The sequence below is a fragment of the Talaromyces atroroseus genome (genome assembly GCF_001907595.1).
Source record: "Talaromyces atroroseus strain IBT 11181 chromosome Unknown scaffold_7, whole genome shotgun sequence".
NCBI lineage: Eukaryota > Fungi > Ascomycota > Eurotiomycetes > Eurotiales > Trichocomaceae > Talaromyces > Talaromyces atroroseus.
In genome coordinates, this window is record NW_017971439.1 from 518079 (window position 1) to 537463 (window position 19385).

Genomic DNA, 19385 nt, shown 5'->3' on the forward strand with positions numbered 1-19385 from the left:
TGATTCCATCGGCAGGCGATCATGATAATGTCGTGCAGGACATTTTAATCGAGTGGGATCTGTCGCTCGCGCCTTCGACCACGAAAGTTGTGCGCACATTTGGGGAAGGGCAGCGCGTCGCTGTGCGTGAGAAACTATCTATTTTTTCCGAGTGCTTTTTTTGCTGTTGGCCCCGCTAAAGAGCTATCCTACTGCTCTTGTTCGGGATGTACTGGCTCTCGGAACCTCCATTCGATGCCTATACTTTGGGCAAACAACTGCAAAAACTGGCTCTGCAGATGGCCACGTTCTTTGGAGACGACGAGAAGCAAGTCATTCCGAGTCTTTATCAGACGTAATATGTACAAGTGCGCTTCTGGTCGTGGTCTGCATCAGGGGTTTGTCTTTTCCTGGACCCGATCTGTCCTAAGGATGAAGACGTGGTGCAGGGTTTTCTCATGCATGAAATCGTTCGCAATTGACCGCGTCTTGGATTGACGACTGGCGGACCTGAGGATCTTATAGATGGATGGTTCAACGAAGGCATTGCAGAGTACTACTTCTCAATCCTGCCTCATATATTCGGCATCTTGACAGAGCATCAGTTTATACAACGCTTTAACTGGCGCTTTTCGGGCTATTATACAAACCCTGGTCGTGCAGTGCACAATAAGCATGTGCAAGATCAATTCTGGCTTCCAGGACGCGTACATCGGATTCCATATCACCGTGGGTTTATGTACTTTGTAAAACTTGCCTACAAACTACACAGGTTGGGTAAACGACCGCTCAATGAGTTAATTAGAGACATGAGAGGATCATGCACAGTGGACCAGTCGCATGGGATTCACGTATGGTTGTCGCTTGTCGAAACAGAGCTGGAGCCCACGGCACAAGACGATTAAAAGGACATGTCCAAGGCAAACCCAATCATACTCCCATCGGACGTTGCTGGAGTTTGGATTTCGAAAAGCAAATGGAAGCTTGAGCTGGTGGCGCAAGAAGAGTTCTATCTTGGGTTTCCAGAGGAGAATCTCTCCAGTGAATCTCGGATGATTAGCGGTTCAGACCTCCAGTCAAGGGCGGCAGAAGCTGGCTTACGAGAGGACGAAGAGATTACATTAGAATATGGATTCCTTGTTGATGCGGACGTTTGACCAAAGATTTTCACCATAAATGTGAGGCGAGGAATTGAAGAGTCACTACGTAAAATCAGTTGGTGGACTCGGAGCTGGCATACGGTACAGAGTTATCAGTTCGCTTATGTAGCTACCGGTCGGTATATAGCATAACCGGGCTTCATATTGATAGGTAGCTTCGTTTTGACGGACTCCATCTTCGTCACATTGTTTCGCCGACTTTCAAGAGTTAAGAGGAAAAAGTCACCGAGAAAATTGTATGATTCTGACTTAGGGCTCGCCCGTTCGGGTAGTTAGGGCTAAACTCGGCAAGGTCGACTTGGGGACAACTATACGAGCTTACCAAGTAGTAATAGTAATGGATCAATTGTCTCTCAAACAATGCTGCAATATTTACTAACTGCATAGCTAAGCGAGGTATGCAGTTACATGGCCAGATCTCAAAAATGAGCAATGAAAAAAATGAAACAAAAATCTCAGACATACACGTTAGGGTACCTGAACTTGCTACGTAGTCCGCAGAGACGTAGTAGCACTTAGTGTAGGATCTCTGAATCCTTCGCGCATAAAATTTTGCCTATAACAACTAAAATGGTACGTAACCGATTGCGTTAACAGCTCTGGTCCCCTTTCTGCTCCTGCAATCATCCTGGCCGTTGATCATTGAGTCAACCCCATATCCCGTATTCCGCAGGATTATACTAGGGTACTAAATTTTTTTAGTGACTCTGACTAACTACGTAGCCTGTACTTGTCGATAAAGGATTTGTGCATTAGTGTTGCATGGTATCTCGCATAGCTGTCTAAGAATTGAAAGGATTAATATGCTCGTTCAGAGCTGTATTCAGGGTCTGCGCCACATACGAACATACGAAGAGTCTATTTCTATCTACGTACCACGACTACGAAGGTACACATTAATATGCTAGCGTTATTATCTGAATGTCTACTCCGTACGGAGCATAATTCTCGAAATTGTGTCAACAAAAAAACGTACATCTTGCATAAATAGGATAAAATAAATAGTGCCAACGGTATTGCCGGAGCGTTTGTGAAGGTCATGTGCTCTTCCTTGCCCTCGCTTCGTCCTCCTTCTCGGAGAATCAATCGTACGATTCAACTCGAGTCGACATTACTGCGCAGCTATTGACCCAATCATGACTCATTCGGATAGTTTCTTCGGCTCCTCGGACTTGTCAATGCAGCCACCGTAGCGTCTAATGTGTTTCTACGTGTCTGCTAGCTACTAGTTAGTTAGGCAACGTATCTGTGGCAAGACAACTCATCTCGTGTGTGTCTTTTTTAGTCTCAGAAGGAATACTGCGCAAGCGCTAGACTTGCTGGTTTGGTCTTGAACGGTCAGCGAGGGAAGGGCAATGGTCAATGCGTATTCCTGCATTGACGGTGGAAAACTTTTGGGTTTTTCTTGCCTAATACTCTTTTTAGTATGTAGGTAATATTCCAAATTATTATAATACTACGTACGGGTATAGTGCTACTGTGTGTACTATGTAGCTACTAGTAGTACTGTAGTATAACTAGTCCAAACTGACGTATTATTATCAAGCGGTCAATGATGCTACCTAGGTGACAAACTTGCCAGAGTCTCGAATATTCCAAGCGGTATTATCCTTTCAAGTGGCGTTGCGGGACAACGACATCTCCGGACCAGACTAACCCCAGCCCTAAGCCACGATCATCTAGCCCCCATTTGGACAACATCAAGTTGTCAAGTTGTCAACCAAGTAACTAGTGAGTAGCTAATATTCTAGTCATAAACATACGCTATCTAAAGAATCTTCGACAGAATCTCATTCAACTCCTGGGCCACAAAGGCCGGGTTATCCTTCTGGATGAAATGGCCTGAATTCGGTGCCTGTAACGGTCCCTTACTTTTCTCCGGTTGCGTGAGCTTGACCAATCCTTCGTTGAATCGATGCCAGTATGGATTCAGATATGCCAGCGTCAATGGCTTGGGTAGTCCCAGCTGCAACGACTCCTCCGCGAAAGTCTCAAAGTCGTGACCGACAACTGTCACATAAGGGCCGCTGCCACCAGGACCCTGCAAAACAGGCCCGTCACTGTCAGGCAGCAAGGTCCGCAGATTCTTCCGGCTCAAGCCCTCCTTATTTCCAACGTCCGGATGTAAAATCTGCTTTGTACGTTCACGTGCCGCGCGCAAAAGCTCCGGCGTAACACCCTCTGGAAGAGTGCTAGGGTCGAAGCCCTCTGCATCCGGGTCGGGGAAGACGGACACGAAGTCCGAGTTTGCAAGGTAGCTATCGAGAATGAGGAGACCAGCTACGGTGCCGGGGTACTCCTGTGCATAAAGCCTCACCAGCGCACCGCCAATGGAGTTCGAGACTAGGACCAGAGTCAGGCTGTCTACATCCGAAATGCCTAAGTTCTCAGCCGCGATTTGCGTAATTAGCTGGCGCAAGTCGTGGATGACAGCGATGCTGTCGTGGCCATGCGATGGGTCCGCAGCGCCTTCATCGTTGGGGTCGCGGTCTGTGGTTTGACCCTGGCCAAAACGGTCGTAGGTCAGGATTGCGGGAATGTCGGCCCCCTGGCGTAGTTCTTTCAACTGGGCAATGGATCGTACCCACGAAACTTGCGGCAGTCCTAGCCCATTTAAAAAGACGACCAATACTGATTTGGCGGTTGACGCTGACACGGCTGGGTGAAAGCTATAGGAGATCTGGGCGGTGGGTTTAGTGGTGAGACGAATGTGCTGAAACTCGGCCATTTTGTCAGATTGTTCGATATGCACTTGAAGTTGTAGAAATGTACGTACACAAAACTCAGGACAACACCTAGGTATATACGTAGTTAGAGAACTGGACCAGCTTTATAGTCTTGACGAATGAGGCCTTCCGTGTTCCGCTCTAACAACCTTAAAACCCATGTGGGTCGAGCTGAGCGGAAAGCCAGTTTTATCATTGGCTTAGCCAAATAAGCTCTACCACAAAAGGCTAGCGCTTAATTTCCTAATGCTTCAGCCGTCCTCCAGCTAGCATTATTTTTGTGGTGTTCTTCAATATCAATTATAACTTATCTCAAGTTAACAATCTAGACATATGTTACCATTCTTGTAGCCCTATAGTCTCCAACTCAGCCCTAGCCAGTAGCTTTAACACGTGGTAAACTCTAAACTATGGTACATGCCGTGTGATAGTTAACAAGCATAGCTGGCCTTATTATAAAAAAGTGAGACCAATGATATGTAGACCTATTATCAGCCTTGAAGGGCGGTACAAGCCCGAGGCTCAAATTTAAACCCGGATAGTACAACAAACAGATCCAAATAGTCTCACATAAAAAGTAAAACCCGTGAGTCATGTGATATATTACTCTATTGCTCAAAGAGACCCGTAGTTACTATGCAGACCTTTGAAGGCGTCTATGCACCACTCGTACGTTTGCCGCCGCCTGGCGGGCCTGATCAGGCGAGCATCAAGCTTTTTGTGGACGTTTTTGATGATGACAGTTGCTGATTTCTAAGCAGTAGTAATCACCGATTTAAAATTACACACCGGGTCACCTGGTAAGCGATATAAATTGCGTGACGCCCTGCCTGAAGGGCTGACAGTAATGACAGCGTGCTAGTCTGTCTAGCTTTGACAATCACCAACAAATGGTCAACTTTCTCAAAAGGGGATTGTCCAATGTCCCACTACTCGCTGCAAGTGTCAGCGTCTTACTCTGGGGAGTTGGGACTCTGCCACTCTGGGCACAGTGGGCAGCGGATGCTGGGCAGCATCCTTTTCGGGGCTAAAATAGTCGATGGATTCGATAAGGATTCGGAGATTATTCCTCGACGCGGTTAATCCGCGTTGATAACAGCAATGCTGATGCCCTGGACCAGGCTAATGTTAATTAATTGGTGGCACTGGCTGTCTGAGATAAGAGAGCAAGCCCGTTACTTGCAATCAGGGCTGTTGGGCGTGAGGCTCATGGTGTAGGTTACATCCTGGTAGGAAGACGAATCGGAGAGGGAGTGTGATTGGTAGCAGAAAAATAACACTAGCCTAATGAGGCAGTCTTCTAGAAAACCTGCCCAAGCGATGCTAGAAAACCCATAGATTTCCACTGATGCAACGAGAACGCGCCACCTGTAGTGTGCGTGGTCTTCACCGCATGAAGGATCCTTGAATGTGGCCAAATGCGAGGGAGGGTAAAAAAAAAGGGGGGGAGGAAACAAGACCAAAACCGTACTACTCCAGAGTCGACCTGCCTAGAGTCCATACATCGGGCACCTACTACGTACTAGTACGCAATGTCGCTGTTGACTTGGGGCGGCAAATTAACTAATTTATATAGGAAATACACCAACAAAGAGCCCGGGCAAGCAGGAACCACGTTGGGCTGGAAGTAAATTTGGTCAAAATGCGGTAGTTAATTCTAGCCCGCTATCAGAAGCTCAAGCGCAGCGCTAGCCTTGTTGCTACGTAACTTGGTCAGTCGGCTACGGTCTACTCTGAGCTCCGTACTCCGTATACCGCTACGAAATACGTAAGTCTTCGTAGATTCAAGATTCGAATCCGTAATAAGAAGTCGACAAAAGTTAGGACCCCACGCACAGCTTACACACGAGACGGGACATGCACCAATTAGAATACAGTATGTGAAGCATTGTTACGAAAATTACCAACGTGTGATTGTGACAGTCCAGGGACTGGTCACAGCCCACCCGTTCCATTGGTACAGAATCCCTTGGCTGGGAGGGTAAGAAAGAAAATCGCCCGTCGAAGCAATCGAATCAGCGGGAGAAGAAGCCTATTGCAGGTATAGCCCAATCACATCGCGCAATATTAGTGGGGACGTATGGGAAGTCAGTCTAGCCTCCACTCACAGGCCTTCGCTCAGGCTTCTGGAAAGACTTATCATTTTCTGCTAGACTCGCCACCGACGTAATCCTCTGACCAAAATTGGTAAATACGAGGATTAGCAGACCCACTAATGGAGCCCGTCGCTCTTTCTCGACTCGTCCGACTTGCCTCGGTCTCCGCTGATTGTTCTTTAGCGTCTTGGCGTTCTTCCATCGCCGTGTACTAGCTTCGTCGCCCACCGGGCTCCATTTTTCAATCTATGAGTTTAGAGTCATAGATTAGTCTAGAAAAGCCGACCTAAATTGCACTGGGTCGGGCAGCCCGGGGAGCATGCTACCTTCTTTTCGCAGACATTACTCAAAAAGCTGCGCCGCCTGCTATTGGAGTACCGTATTTTGTACGTTTCTTCCTACGTAGACGGTAGCGGAAGAGGGTTCTATTCAGTGGATCTTGGTCGTGTATCCTTCGGTTGCGTAGCGTAACCTCCGGTTAGGTTAGAAATTTGGTCCTAATTGCAGATTGATCGAGAGATACGCCCTAACTAAGTATGTAGCTAGGCTTAGCATCACCCAAATAATGTGCCAGGCAATCACCGGCTAGTACGTAATAATGATTTTAAAACTAAAACGCGATCAAATCGAGTGTTTGGAATCCGGAGTAGGAGCCTATACTCGATTCAACATGGACTTAAACCCCAAGCCTTTTGTTGGTTTTCTCTCATCTTGATTAAGTGATTAATTAGTTTACATGGATCCAAGCACATAGTCCATACGATATAATAACACCTTGATCAGCGCCCCGTTGGCTTTCCTAAGTGCCACCACCAGCCAGCCCAGACCCTCTCGTGCCACCCTTACTTCGCCCGACAGATCCCTGGAGGCTACCACAATACAAATCAATAGTCGGCCAGCATAAAAGTAAAGAGGGAAAACGAAAGAGGAGAGAAATCCCTGCATGACATTGCATACCGCGTGGTTCCAAAACATCGAACGACATTACTCGTGCAGCTGGGTCCAGACACGTCTGATCGTTTCGATACGGCCTTACCTCGCATCGCCTTTCATTCCGATCCGTTGCCACACACTGCACCAAGGTCCGCTCTGGCTAGTTATCGTGTCTTTTTTTTTTTTTTAAAAAAAAAAAATATTCTTGCTTGTGCTTGTGCGGTGTGTTGCTGTGTTGTGTGTTGTGCTTCGTTTGAGAGAAAGCAAGCATTGCCGGTTCGCAGTTGCCATTTTTGAGCACCTGCCTCTTCGCCTTCCCGCATCGGACCTCATCTGTAACCACCCGGCCCTTTTTCTTCTCCTCTTTTCTTTTTCTCAATTGTTTTATTTTCCACAAGGTAACCAAGAGAGAGAAGAAGGTCTTTGTGCAACCGAGGTTACTACATTGCCTTTCTCAATTGTTCAGCCACATTCGCATTTCCTCGCCGAATCAACCCATCTCACCGCCGGATCAGAGCTCACAGGCATCTGTTAATTCGTTTGAACAGGAGCATATATATAGAGCTATACGATATACTCGAGAGAGAACCCCCGCCATTCGACCAGTGCCGTTTTCCTTTCTCGCTGTTTCCCTTCAAATTCCCCATAGCCGTGACGACCTGCCAAGCTGTGTGTTAAAAGCAAGCCCATCGACTAGGAGAACGCGAGAGAGCAATAAAAACAAGCCCTGCAGTGCGCCCTTTTAGAGTGACTTCATCTGCAACACTCGTGCTAGACGACATTCACCCTACATCCCTGTATCTTCTCCGTTGCCTACACGGGCACTCGACAACAAAGAAAAAGGAGTTTGCGGTCTATTTTGCCTGCACCAATAAGCTGAGGTAAGCATGCATTGATGTTCTTTTCCCCTTCTACTCGGTTTCGCCGGCGTCATTTGCAATCTGCCTGTCCAATCACTGTCTCGGTGGTCTACTGCGATATACCTATTTTGTACTGGTGCCTACTTGTTGGGTGCATGCGTCCCTAGCACGTTGTTACTTGCCCTCTTTTCTTCTTCTTGAGCACATAAACCGCATGCAAGGCTCAAGCAAGCACACTTGAAAACCCACCAGTGGGATTGGCGGGCGAGCATGTATGGCACACGAATAAACAAGGATTCATCTTGGTCTGCCTATCGGCGCCGGTTTCGCAGCCTATGAACTCTAGCGCATGAAAGACCCCCTACTGCCTGGCTTTGCCGGCTCGCCACTCGAAATGGATTCCGCCGTGCTACTGTGGGTTTCGGTGTTGCGTATCGAGCGACGTCCCTGAAGAGGCCAGCTCGGTTGCAGCATCCATGCTAGCACTTATTATCGTGGAGGACTTAACTTCGCTGGTTGCTGGTGATGATTGATGCCACTGCCGCATACTGGGCTTCCCCACCGAACAAGCCCCTCTTCTTTATCACTAGCGACCGCGTGCAGGTCTGCGATGGTGTGCGTGCATGGAGCCTTCTATTTTGTTCGGGCTTCGAAAACGTATCCCAATGGGAGTTCTTCTCTATCGAATCAAGCGGGGAAGAAGTCCGAGGGAAGATCGACAGTAATCGCCCAACCCCCTCTGGCATTACTAGGTACATGCTCTCGCACTGGCAGACTCAATAAAAAGGCTCCCGCGAACGCAGATCCCTGTCCCCACATCGCAATCAGAGGGATCTGCTGCTCTGATTGCTGATGAATCTGTCACCACAAACAGACCGTTTAGACACGTTATCGTCTACTTTAGAACATTATTTCCTTGGCAGCCCGGGAAACTACGCACCTGCCTGCAAATGCGCTAGATCCCTGTATCCACACCCTTCCCCCGTTTCGCGAGGCCTTCCAAATAAGCCTGTTTTCTTGGACACTTTTGACCAGTCAATTTCTCTATCACATTTGTATGGATTCGGCCATGCATTTTATCTTTGAAATCATATCTGTTTTTACTTTCATATAAACGCCATGCCATTTGCTGTCTGACTGACTCTTAGTCTTTAGGATTTCTTGCCCGCCTTTTCGTCGCACTATTGTTCCACACCAGCAGGTTACATATGTTTCTCTGAGTGTCACGTCTCCATTCTATTTAGAGCTTGACTATTGGAGCTTATTTCTCGAGAGAAATAAAGAAGACAAGTAATAACAAGTTAGAAATCCGTCATTGTCAGATGCAGTCATAACGATCTACCGCGAACTGCAACGGCATTGATATCGGACGGGCAAGGCGGACGGGACCTCGGAGTGTGAGCCCACAGGACGTAAAGGCGCGTACGCAATGATTGCGAGAAGCTCTTATCATATGCCATTTTTGTCCTGGAACCTCCCACTAGATCCTACTCCAAAGATTTTGCCTACCTCCCCTTCAGATCTTGCCTCTATCAAAACGCGGGTGATGGGGTCCAGGCCGTTGAGCCTACATATACCGTCTGGGAATTTCCCTCCTGCCCGCCCCACGCTCGATGAAGTGCTCTCCAACACAGCTCCCTTCCCTTATACCCTGGGGGCATTTATGGCGTATCTCTCCCAGAACCATTGCTTGGAAACGTTGGAGTTCACCATGGAAGCAAAGCGGTATCGAGAGTCTTACCGATCTGTGGCACGGATGCTCGGACAGAGCTCAGTGCCTTCGGATGTAGCCCAGACTCAGCAATTGATCATCCTCTGGCGGCGTCTTTTATCGGCGTATATTGTGCCTGGTGCTCCTCGTGAAATCAACTTGTCGTCAGCAGTGCGCGATGCGCTACTCGCCAACGCCCATGCTACAAAGCCTCCACGACCTGAGGTACTAGATGCTGCTGTACGAATCATGCATGATCTCATGGAAGAGTCGATTTTCATTCACTTTGTGAACAGTCAGAGTTTTGGGCCGCATGTCCCTTCTTCAATGGATAATCCATACGTCGAAGACCGCCCGCACCGGCTTCGACGGACCACGTCTCGCGGGAAAAGGATATCTCCGAGTGGATCTCGAGATGATTCTATGTTTAATCGTATGTCGGGCTCTGCTCGGATTGCGGCGCTTGGCAAAACAGGGAGTCAGTTATCTGAATACAGTTCTAGCGGGGATTCCGGATCTCCGGTTTTTACAGATGATTCTGCAAGCCTTGGGTCAGGAAGTCCAAATGGAGGGGACCCAATGACGCCACCCACAACGCCCCCAGGGAGCGAACTCAATTACAGCCCGAAAAGCCGGTCTGATAATAGTAACACGTGGAAAAAGATGGGAGCGAAGCTAGGATTCAGCAAGAAGAGGCCAGGCAGTGCGAGTCGTGACAGCAGATGGGAAGAGTAAACCCTTCTACGACACCATGGCTGGAAGTTATACCTACTCACCGCGAGTGACATATTCAACACTAGTCTGTTTAAGACTGATCGAGCTTGAGACGACTATGACGAAATGACGAATTGTTTTTGATATTGCATTTTCATACATATTTCGATATTCCCTTTGATTTCTTACAGGCTCATAAGAAAAAAGAAGTGAAAGCCTGCCTCATAGCGTTGGTTTTGGGTGGTACCAAGTCACACAAAACACATACGCATACACCATTTTACTGCATGAAGGGCTGGATATCTATTACCTGCATTTGGGAGGTCTTCTCCTTTTGTTTGTTGTCGTTGGCGTCGCCACTTTCCTCCCCCCATTAATAAGGGGAATTCGTCGAAAACTGTACAGCGGGTATTTGACAGCATTTGAAAACTTTTTCTATTATCATTATGTACTTTTTTTTTTCTCTTTTAAGGGAGGCAATTTTGGTTTTCTTCAAATAAGCATATGATATGGGTTTGATTGAACGAACATGAGCAAAGCGTGTTTTGTTTTTCCATTCAAGTTGGTGAAAAGCTTTTTTGTGGCGTCTTTTTCTTTATCCCTTCTTTATAGATGGGCTTTATCGTCATCATCATCATATTCTTCGTCATCGTTATTTATTTCCTCTTCCTTTTGCACCAGAAAGTGGCATTGTATTGGACTAGCTCTGTTCTTCATCTTGTTTCAGCATCATATACCTATCTATCTACTGCACTTTAATTTTTGAAAGCATAGGTGCATCAAATCGAGAATTTCTCTTTTTCATCTCCCTATCGCTGATTTATATACACTTCAAATTCTTTGGTAGGTACTACTACTGAATATGTAAGCAAGCAAGTAGTGGATTTTGGTTGTCGTATAAGGGCTATATACATTATGGCTATGCTAACAATAAGAGTACACGTCCAGACTCAAAAAAAAAAAAAAATAAGAAATAAGAAATAAATAAAGATGCAAATAAAAATGAAAAAAAGAAGGCGAACACCGGCACGCCGAGCAGCAAAGTAGATGATGGCTTGAACCAAGATGAAAATGCAGTAGTCTTTTAGTGGATGGGAACATGAAACCGAGTTCGTTTATCAATCAATCAATCAATCAATCAATCAATCAATCAGTCAGTCAGTCAGTCAGTCAGTCAGTCAGTCAGTCAGTCAGTCAGTCAGTCAGTCAGTCAATCGTCTCAATCAATCGGTCCATAGTTGATATGAAGCTGCCGACCAAAAAATGAGGACAGTCAAAGAGAGTCGAATGGGATTGAGTGTGTGTATTGAATTGTAGCGAGATAGTGAAGACTTGCCGAGAACGCCCAATAAATGAAATCACAAAGCCCAGCAATCGCAAGCATTGGCCCCGTGATGAAAGGGTTGTTCCACAGTGCTAAGCTTTTTCTTTCCACTCCCATGAAACTTTTTCGTCTTTCGTGTCTATAATGATGATGAATCTGTCCTGTTGCCCGTTTTGCTTTTTGCCCAAGTATCGCGGAGATAGTGCGCGAGTAGTAAGATGTATCAAGATATTGCTTTGTTGGATGAAGAGGTATGATTCTTAATTGTAAAGACTGGCGCCGCCGGTCTCAATGGCCTCGATTTCCAACTCAGACCAGGGCAGACGATGGAAACGAGCAGGCAAATCCTGGCGATCGAAGAACTCGCCCTTCTTGGCCACAACAGGGCCTAGAGAGACACCAGTTGAGCCGCCGATTGCGCCGTATGAGAGCGCGGAGGCACGACCGGGGGTGTTTAGAGGGCCATGCTGCTGGGCCTTGGAGCGGTAGGCGGCGAAAGAGTCGGGCAGCGTCTGGGTGGGAGACGCAGGATGGGCATGCGGGGTGTGGTCAATGGAGGCTGCAGTAGAATAAGACGTTAATATCTCCATGTACTAGAAAATCATACAACAAATTGGACAATTCTTCTTACCTGGCGTAGTGCGCTTTCCCAAGAACTTAATCAAAGGAGTGCGAGAGGCATTCTTCAACACAGCTGTGGTACGCATTTTGCCCTTTTATTACTTCTTCTTTTTCTCTCTCTCTCTCTACCTCTGGACAGCCGCTGTCAATGCGTCGAATGGTCGAATGGGAGTGGGCAAGCGTGAAGAAAACGGTGGTGCGTGGTGGTGGTCGTCCTGCTTTCTGCGTTCCGAGCGAGATCCGTAAAAGCCCGCGCTCAGTTCTCGGCGCGGTTGATTATGCAAGCACTAGCTAGGTTGGGTGGTACGGAGATAAGATAAGAGAAACAATGGATTAAAATGTGGTGCGATTTGATGGAAGATGGAACGTGGTACGTATGGTTTCGCGCAAGATGGACAGACGATGAACGAACGAACGAAAGCAAGAATGCATGAATAATGATAGGGACGAGAGGAATGGCCGGCCTTATAAATCCGGCACTCGACGAGATAACGGCAAGTGCACACCGGCAATGCCCAGATAGGCAACACCATGCCACCCGCGTCTTTCCCCCGCGACAACTCCGATCATGTGATTCTCCTGCCCTCCCTTGTATTTGTCGTCTGCCAAATGCGGACGCATGCAGAGCCTTCTGTACCGATAACAGAGAGAGAATATGCTTGCATGTGGATTATGCTTTTATGCTTCTCAGCTCGCATAGGGATTCCTGCAATGGTCATATGCATCAATCAATAGAGGGATCTAGGCCAAGCCACAAGAGGTCTTATAGTCTACCTGTCACTTGGAGTTACGGTGCCATGCAACTATAACATAAACAACTGCATCTAAAGACGATAGTTATTCGTTATATATGTTGTATGGAACAGCCAATCAGAGCCGCAGTCCAAAGCTCGCCGTCATTGGCTGCACATCCCGCCGCAAGCCAACCCGACCTTAACTGCATCGGAACCGCCATCTCCAAAAGACAGAAGAAAGACCAAAGAAAAGAGAATGCACGAATTCCTCCTGTTCGCCCCCGTCCCTGCCCACCAGCACCATGAACTGCTCCAGCAGCTGGCCGGTCTCACGGCCATGCAGCCGCGCCACCGACTAGAACGACGCCTAATTTTCAAAGCGAACCGCAAAGCAGGCCGCATCAACACCCGCCTCGGAGGCGGCAGCCAGGATGTCCAGGCCACCGAAATCCAGCGTCTGCTCAAAATGATGAATGGAGCCACGTATTACAATCGCGTTGTGAGCGTTGTTGCCGAAGACGACTTTGGCGCCCCCGCGGAAGAGTACGATTTCGACTCGCAATTGTGGAGGATGGAGTGGAGGGATATCCCTGAAGCTGGCACTCGATCGGGCGTCACATCGCGTCTCATGGCGAATGCTGTCCTTCCGCAGGGGGATATCGTCAGTGTGATGAAGGCTTGGGGATATACGTATGACTTGACCGTCCTGAGAAAAGATCTTTTGTTTCTTGGCTGTTGACACTTCTGTTTTTTTTTTTTTTTTTGTCTAGTTTCGTGAATGAGTTTGTCATTGAAGGCGACGTGTTCGTCTACAATGATACCGTCCTCTTCCTCCACCGCGTCCTGAACTACCCCGAAGATAACCAAACTACGCAACAAACGCAAAGACCGCGGACAGCACTACCGCCTCTAAAGGACCTGACCCTATTAGACCCGAGTGGGAGCTACCTTTTGCAGGCTTCAGCCACTGTCCAAGACGGTGCCAATGCGGAAACAGCTACGCAGCGCCTCTATGGACTGAGGGATCAGCTCAGGACTGCTGTCAGGCTGGAGCAGGCAGATCGCCTGTCTTTGGATACGAGGGTTAAATGAGTCATGTTGTGTGTTTGAACGAATAAAACGATCTACTTTTTGTTTTGTGCATGATACCCGGATTGAGCATTTTTTCCGACTGTTTGTTAATTGAAAATCATATGCTATAGTAATAAACCATTTGCGAATGAAACTTTGCTATAAAAAATGAAGATTGAGCGTAATTCGTTCTGGCGGAAATCAATATCAGCATGTGACCGCGCGGAGTTCTTTACGCGTGGGCGCGTCTCCGTCACTACGTAGTTAGCGATGCTTGCCATAAGATCGACCTGCGATTATTCCACCACCACAAGCACAACGGCTGTACTAATATCATTATTGAATATTAGCCTGACTATTTCGCCCACGAGAGTAGTCCGAGATGAAGAGGCTAGGTTCTCCAGGTGGCGGCGTATCTCCACCTCCGCTCCGACGCAAAGTCGAGTCAACAACGACCAGTGAGTGCATGACTGGATGCCACTACAAGTTGATTGATTACACTTATAATATCTGTCTATTTAGAAACCGCGGTCGCCTCCTTTTTCACCCCAACATCCCAGAAGAAGCCGGAAAAGGTTTCATGGAGAATCGTCAACAAGAGTCTGGTTGCTGGGAAGTACGCTTCGGAATCGAGCGGACATGGACAGACGCCGGCAGGAAAGAGGCGAAAGGTTGCAGCGTTTGACTTGGTGATTACTATTCTCACAAATCTTCCCATCACTGACGCTGACTGGCTGTTAGGATTCAACGTTGATCGCTACAGCCTCTGGTAACCGATTTGCGCGAGATGCTTCAGACTGGAAGTGGTGGAATACCAAGGTACCAGAAAAGCTGAAACAACTCAATGCCGAAGGGTGCGTGTGCTCTTGTTCCATATTCTGTTCTCTAGATATTCGAGTGCTTAAGACAAAACAGCTACCAAGTCATTGTCCTCTCCAATCAGAAAAAAATAAGTCTTCAAAATGAGCTCAAAGGCGGACGAACCGAATCCAAAAGCTTGACGATCTTCAAACAAAAGGCTCAAGCTGTCATGCGCCAGCTCGATATCCCCCTTAGCATATACGCAGCTACGCAGTACGACGAGTATCGGAAGCCGAGGATAGGCATGTGGAAGGAGTTTTTGGACGATTACGATTTGGATATCGATGGCAGACTGGATTTGAAGGAATGTTTCTTTGTGGGCGATGCGGCTGGACGGCCTGGTGATCATTCCTGTGTAGATCGGTAGGTTCTCTTTTCGTTATGGATTATGAGATTTTTCTGGCTTATATTTCAGCGACTTTGCTTCCAATGTCTCCATCAAGTTTCACACGCCGGAGGAATTCTTTCTTGATGCTAGTCCTGCGCAAGTCATACGGCAATTCGATCCTGTGTCGTACATTGATATTGACCCCGATACACCTGGTAGGTATACAACTGGCTATACGTCATATACAATGTGTATACTGATAATCCGACAGCTATATCAACCTTCTCAAAGCGAAGCTCCCTCGAACTAGTGATATTCTGCGGCAGTCCCGGCGCAGGCAAATCGACATTCTACTGGAAGCATCTGAAGCCGCTAGGATACGATCGAGTGAACCAGGACACGCTGAAGACGGTGCGTGATCATTCATCCTAGGATCCAGATCTACGACTGACCATGTAAGCAGCGCCAAAAATGCATCAAAGTCGCAAAAGAGCTTTTGAGCGCCGGCCGATCAATCGCAGTTGGTAGGACAATCTTCTAAAGGACAAAAAAAGAAGAACCGAGTTGAATATTAACATCGACTTCAAAAAAATAGACAACACGAACGCTAACCTCGAAACACGCGCCTACTGGATCCAAATAGCCCGCGACTTCAACATTCCAATCCGATGCATCTACTTCACCGCGCCCCCAAGTCTATGCAAACACAACGACGCCGTGCGCGCCGCGACTCCATCATTCGTGCGTCCCCTTTCTTCTCCTCCCCTTTCACAACCAATCCTTTTTTCTTTTCCTTTCTTTTTCTTTTCTTGACTACGTACCAACTACCGAAAAAAAAAATAACCAGAACCCCGAATCTCGCCCCCTCCTCCCCGGCATCGCCTTCGCCGATTTCGCGCGTCGATTCGAAGAACCCTGCCTCTCCGAGGGATTCGAAGATATCACACGCGTAGATTTTAGATTTGAAGGTGATACAGAGGGGAAGAAGATTTGGGGGCAGTTTTGGGTTTGATTTCTTCTTTGCTTTTTTCTTTTCTCTTTCCTTTTCTTTGTTTATTATTATTGACCTTGGGTCAATCGAGTACCTACCTAATGAGGGTGTGCGTGCATATATCTTCTAATAGTTGTACGACGGGTAGAAAGATAGGTAGAAATCTCCAAAAGGAGTCAATACTGTTCAGAGTATTTGTTTTTTTAATAGGAGTCTTTGTTTCTATGCTTTGACCAAGGACTAAGGAAATGGACTCAATGATTTGAATATTATTTCAATTTTTGATTTATTTCTAGTCTAGGGCTGCCTAGACTAATAATTACAAATAACCCTTTTTTGAAAGATTTCATCAAAATGCGAAATTTCAATGAACGAAACAAAAAGGAAATGACTGAATCTAATCTCTATAACACATGATATTCCAGGGGAAGATGGGTATTATCGTTCGAATAAATAAAACACAAGCCCGAAAAAAAGGGGGTCGATCGGTGAAATAGAAAGTCATATAACACATGGTGGATATATCGCTGAAATGAACGTGGTGGTAAGGAACGTCGCTGCGTTGAACACGCTGGATTAAAGGAATGTGGGATAAGGAACGTAGATTAGGTAAATTAGGTAAGGAGCGTAAATCCGAGATAACATCGGCTTCGTGAATCGTGAATCATATTTATTCTTTTTTTGCAAGGTCGTAACGGTCGTTAATTTTCCAAATCATGACAGAGCATGACGGATGATAGTAGAAACAGGTGTTTAATAATTATGCACGCGTCGCAGGAACTCCAGGTGGCGTCCGGCTGACAAGGTCCTGGAAAAAGCGAAACACATTTCGTCGTCTTGGAGACTTGCATCTAATGACTGAGTGAATCGCTGGCGCAACCGACATCGGCCCCACGATCTCCTGATCGCCAAGTTCAGGGAACTTCTCGTTATCATGTAGACGTGGTACCTTCATGTCCTCGGCAGGGCTCAGGTTAGACTTTGTCAATCCAAGGATGGCACCAAATTTGTCGTCGTTGGTGACAATGTATTCCAAATTCGCCTTCCATTCTTGCTCAATGAGCTCCCACTTTTGCTTGGTAAAGTGGTAAATCATTGATGTTTCCCCGTAATGTTCTCCGGTGCGAACGAGATGTTTGGCATAGTTGGTGCGTGCCAAGTCCCAGTCATCTCGAAACTTGCGGAACGCCATAGCATCAGAGATCTCTGGAATATAAGGTTCTGGCTGAATGGTGAAGTTGGCATGTCCAAGTTTAGATGACCATTCATCATCTCCCTCGGTAAGCACCAAAGGTGGAGCGCCCTCCCCAGATATAGTTGTGCGCAGAGTCATCCCTCTTGTCCTTGTTGCTAGTGAGGCTACCGAAGGTTTTGTAGACAATGGGGGCGAGCGGTGAATGGATGTACGAGAACTTGTCATAACCGGAAAGACATCTTCGTCAAACACGTCGGCTACAGAAGGAGACTGCAGTGGAGACGCAATCCCCGAGTTCCTCAGTGGTGATGGAAATTCAGACCAAATAGGTGGGAGCAATGGAGTGCTGGGCTTGGCTCCGATCTCGTCATCTTCGTCTGTGTTTCCGCTGTTGGCTTTTTCAATGGATATCGCGCCCACGCTGTGGCCACTGTGACGTGACTTTTCTTGGGAGTTCCCTGACGATAGCAAGCCCTGAGGCTCTTGAGTTATGGGAATGAATTGAGATGTCGATGACGCGGCCGAGTCAGCGCGTGAGCGCAAATCGTCGCTGAAAATACCAGTACTATATGTCTCATCCGACGATTGAGTCGTGGACTTCCAACGCGATGAAATGGATGGCATTCTCGAGCCGAAGCGGGAGAAACCTCTAGATGACAAACTCTCTGAGCGCCGTCGCTTTGGAGAAGCATGGTAAGGATGATCTGTGAGATCATAATCCTCATCAGTCATTTCATAAGGCTCGAATGTAACTTGGTCGAATCCTGAATTGAGAAAGTTAGACTAGAGGCTCCGATAATACAAGTAGACGCGCGGCTTACCAAAATAATCCTCTTCGATATCCCTATCGCGTCGGTTGGATTCCTCTTCCACGTTGCGCAGTGGGCTTGGAAGAGACCCGGCGCGCTCCATGGTAATGCCCATTCCAATCCCAGGCGAAGGAATCAGAGAAGAAGCAGAACTTGAAACCAGCTTGGATTGTAAGCGAGGTGATGAAAATGATGATATAGCAGGTGAGACTGAGGCAGATGAATCAGCCGAGGCAGAAGCGGGAGGTATTGGTGTTTGTAAAGGATACGGACGTCCCTTACGCCCTCTTTCTGTAGCCATGTTTATTATGGTTTGTATGCAAGAAATGAGATAATGATAATAGTGATGATGTTAAGGTGGGAACTTTTTTGTGACGAAGGTGGGTCAAATCTTGCTGCTTTTTCTCTTCTTAAATCTTCAGAGCCCCGGACATGCTGCAAACTGTCATCTGACTGTGCAAGCTGCGAATAAGAGGCGGTGTATATGTGTTTCCGGTCAACGACTGGTCAAAACGGTGGTTGTAGTGTACAGCAGGACGACAACATGCCAATTGACAGAAAGTGGCGTTGGCGTATCAGGCACCGAACCGTCGACAAGCCAATGGTTCCTCAAGTGTCACCGTAGACTCGTGTGCTAAGAACTTAATTCAACACGGATACAGGTGCACTTCCGGCAGCTGGTAATTGCTTCACTTTCACTGCCTGTAGGATGGGCGCTCGAATGAAGCAAGGCCACGACGATGAGTCACCAAAGTAAGCCGGGGGTATGTATAGTAAGAGTGAGAAAGCACCACGTTGGGCTGCAGGACGTATTTGTGTGGTCGCGCGTATGGAGGAAGAAAAACACGAGGAGCGTGTCCTGGCAGCAGTGGGTTTGTCTAGTGGACTCAATGGAATGAACGAATGAATCCCACTGGGCAGGGAAGCAAGCTTGTCATGCAGTTGTATGTACTCTCCAGGATTGCTGGCTGGCGACGATTGGAGCCAAGATCTGCAAGGCAATGACGGGAGCTCGGCCGATACGCGCTACTCCTGCAGGATTATTTGCTGGTTTGGTGATCTTCTGGTCGATGGTTCTTGAGTTGAACAAAGTTGCGTGAAAAAAGGGGAAGCAAGAGACTCAAAGAGAGTGGAAGAATCTTTTTTTTTCCCCTCCTCTGTCTCTGTTTGCCTCTGTGAGCCCCTTCCATGAGAGTTTGGGGGGTCGCGGCTGCCCATTGGCCGCCGCGGCGGGGAGGAAGGGAAGGTGGGGACGGAAGGCTACAGCCCGCT

General features: G+C 47.4%; 6 protein-coding genes across 6 annotated transcripts, besides 1 other annotated feature; 3 read left to right on the forward strand and 3 right to left on the reverse strand.

Annotated features, from left to right (window-relative positions):
• Positions 1 to 2907: 2907 nt before the first annotated feature.
• UA08_05650 (hypothetical protein) lies at positions 2908 to 3867 on the reverse strand (the record flags this gene model as incomplete). Its single annotated transcript, XM_020267943.1, has 1 exon — positions 2908 to 3867. One exon carries the CDS (start codon positions 3865 to 3867, stop codon positions 2908 to 2910), a length of 960 nt encoding a protein of 319 aa, XP_020119238.1.
• Positions 3868 to 9183: 5316 nt separating this feature from the next.
• UA08_05651 (hypothetical protein) lies at positions 9184 to 10200 on the forward strand (the record flags this gene model as incomplete). The annotated part of the gene is made up of 1 exon (XM_020267944.1): positions 9184 to 10200. One exon carries the CDS (start codon positions 9184 to 9186, stop codon positions 10198 to 10200), a length of 1017 nt encoding a protein of 338 aa, XP_020119007.1.
• A 1087-nt stretch (positions 10201 to 11287) lies between these two features.
• Positions 11288 to 11412: a repeat region (Identified by RepeatMasker using a combination of RepBase library and repeat library created with RepeatScout).
• A 351-nt stretch (positions 11413 to 11763) lies between these two features.
• On the reverse strand, positions 11764 to 12210 carry UA08_05652 (hypothetical protein; the record flags this gene model as incomplete). The annotated part of the gene is made up of 2 exons (XM_020267945.1): positions 11764 to 12062; positions 12135 to 12210. 2 exons carry the CDS (start codon positions 12208 to 12210, stop codon positions 11764 to 11766), a joined length of 375 nt encoding a protein of 124 aa, XP_020119008.1.
• Positions 12211 to 13114: 904 nt separating this feature from the next.
• Positions 13115 to 13950, forward strand: UA08_05653 (Mediator of RNA polymerase II transcription subunit 18; the record flags this gene model as incomplete). The annotated part of the gene is made up of 2 exons (XM_020267946.1): positions 13115 to 13548; positions 13629 to 13950. 2 exons carry the CDS (start codon positions 13115 to 13117, stop codon positions 13948 to 13950), a joined length of 756 nt encoding a protein of 251 aa, XP_020119009.1.
• A 361-nt stretch (positions 13951 to 14311) lies between these two features.
• On the forward strand, positions 14312 to 16130 carry UA08_05654 (hypothetical protein; the record flags this gene model as incomplete). Its single annotated transcript, XM_020267947.1, has 9 exons — positions 14312 to 14387; positions 14452 to 14618; positions 14671 to 14783; positions 14845 to 15153; positions 15206 to 15333; positions 15390 to 15529; positions 15582 to 15642; positions 15714 to 15859; positions 15966 to 16130. The coding sequence occupies 9 exons, from the start codon at positions 14312 to 14314 to the stop codon at positions 16128 to 16130; spliced, it is 1305 nt and encodes a 434-aa protein (XP_020119010.1).
• Positions 16131 to 16869: 739 nt separating this feature from the next.
• On the reverse strand, positions 16870 to 18414 carry UA08_05655 (hypothetical protein; the record flags this gene model as incomplete). The annotated part of the gene is made up of 2 exons (XM_020267948.1): positions 16870 to 18068; positions 18126 to 18414. The coding sequence occupies 2 exons, from the start codon at positions 18412 to 18414 to the stop codon at positions 16870 to 16872; spliced, it is 1488 nt and encodes a 495-aa protein (XP_020118907.1).
• Between the last annotated feature and the right edge of the window lie 971 nt (positions 18415 to 19385).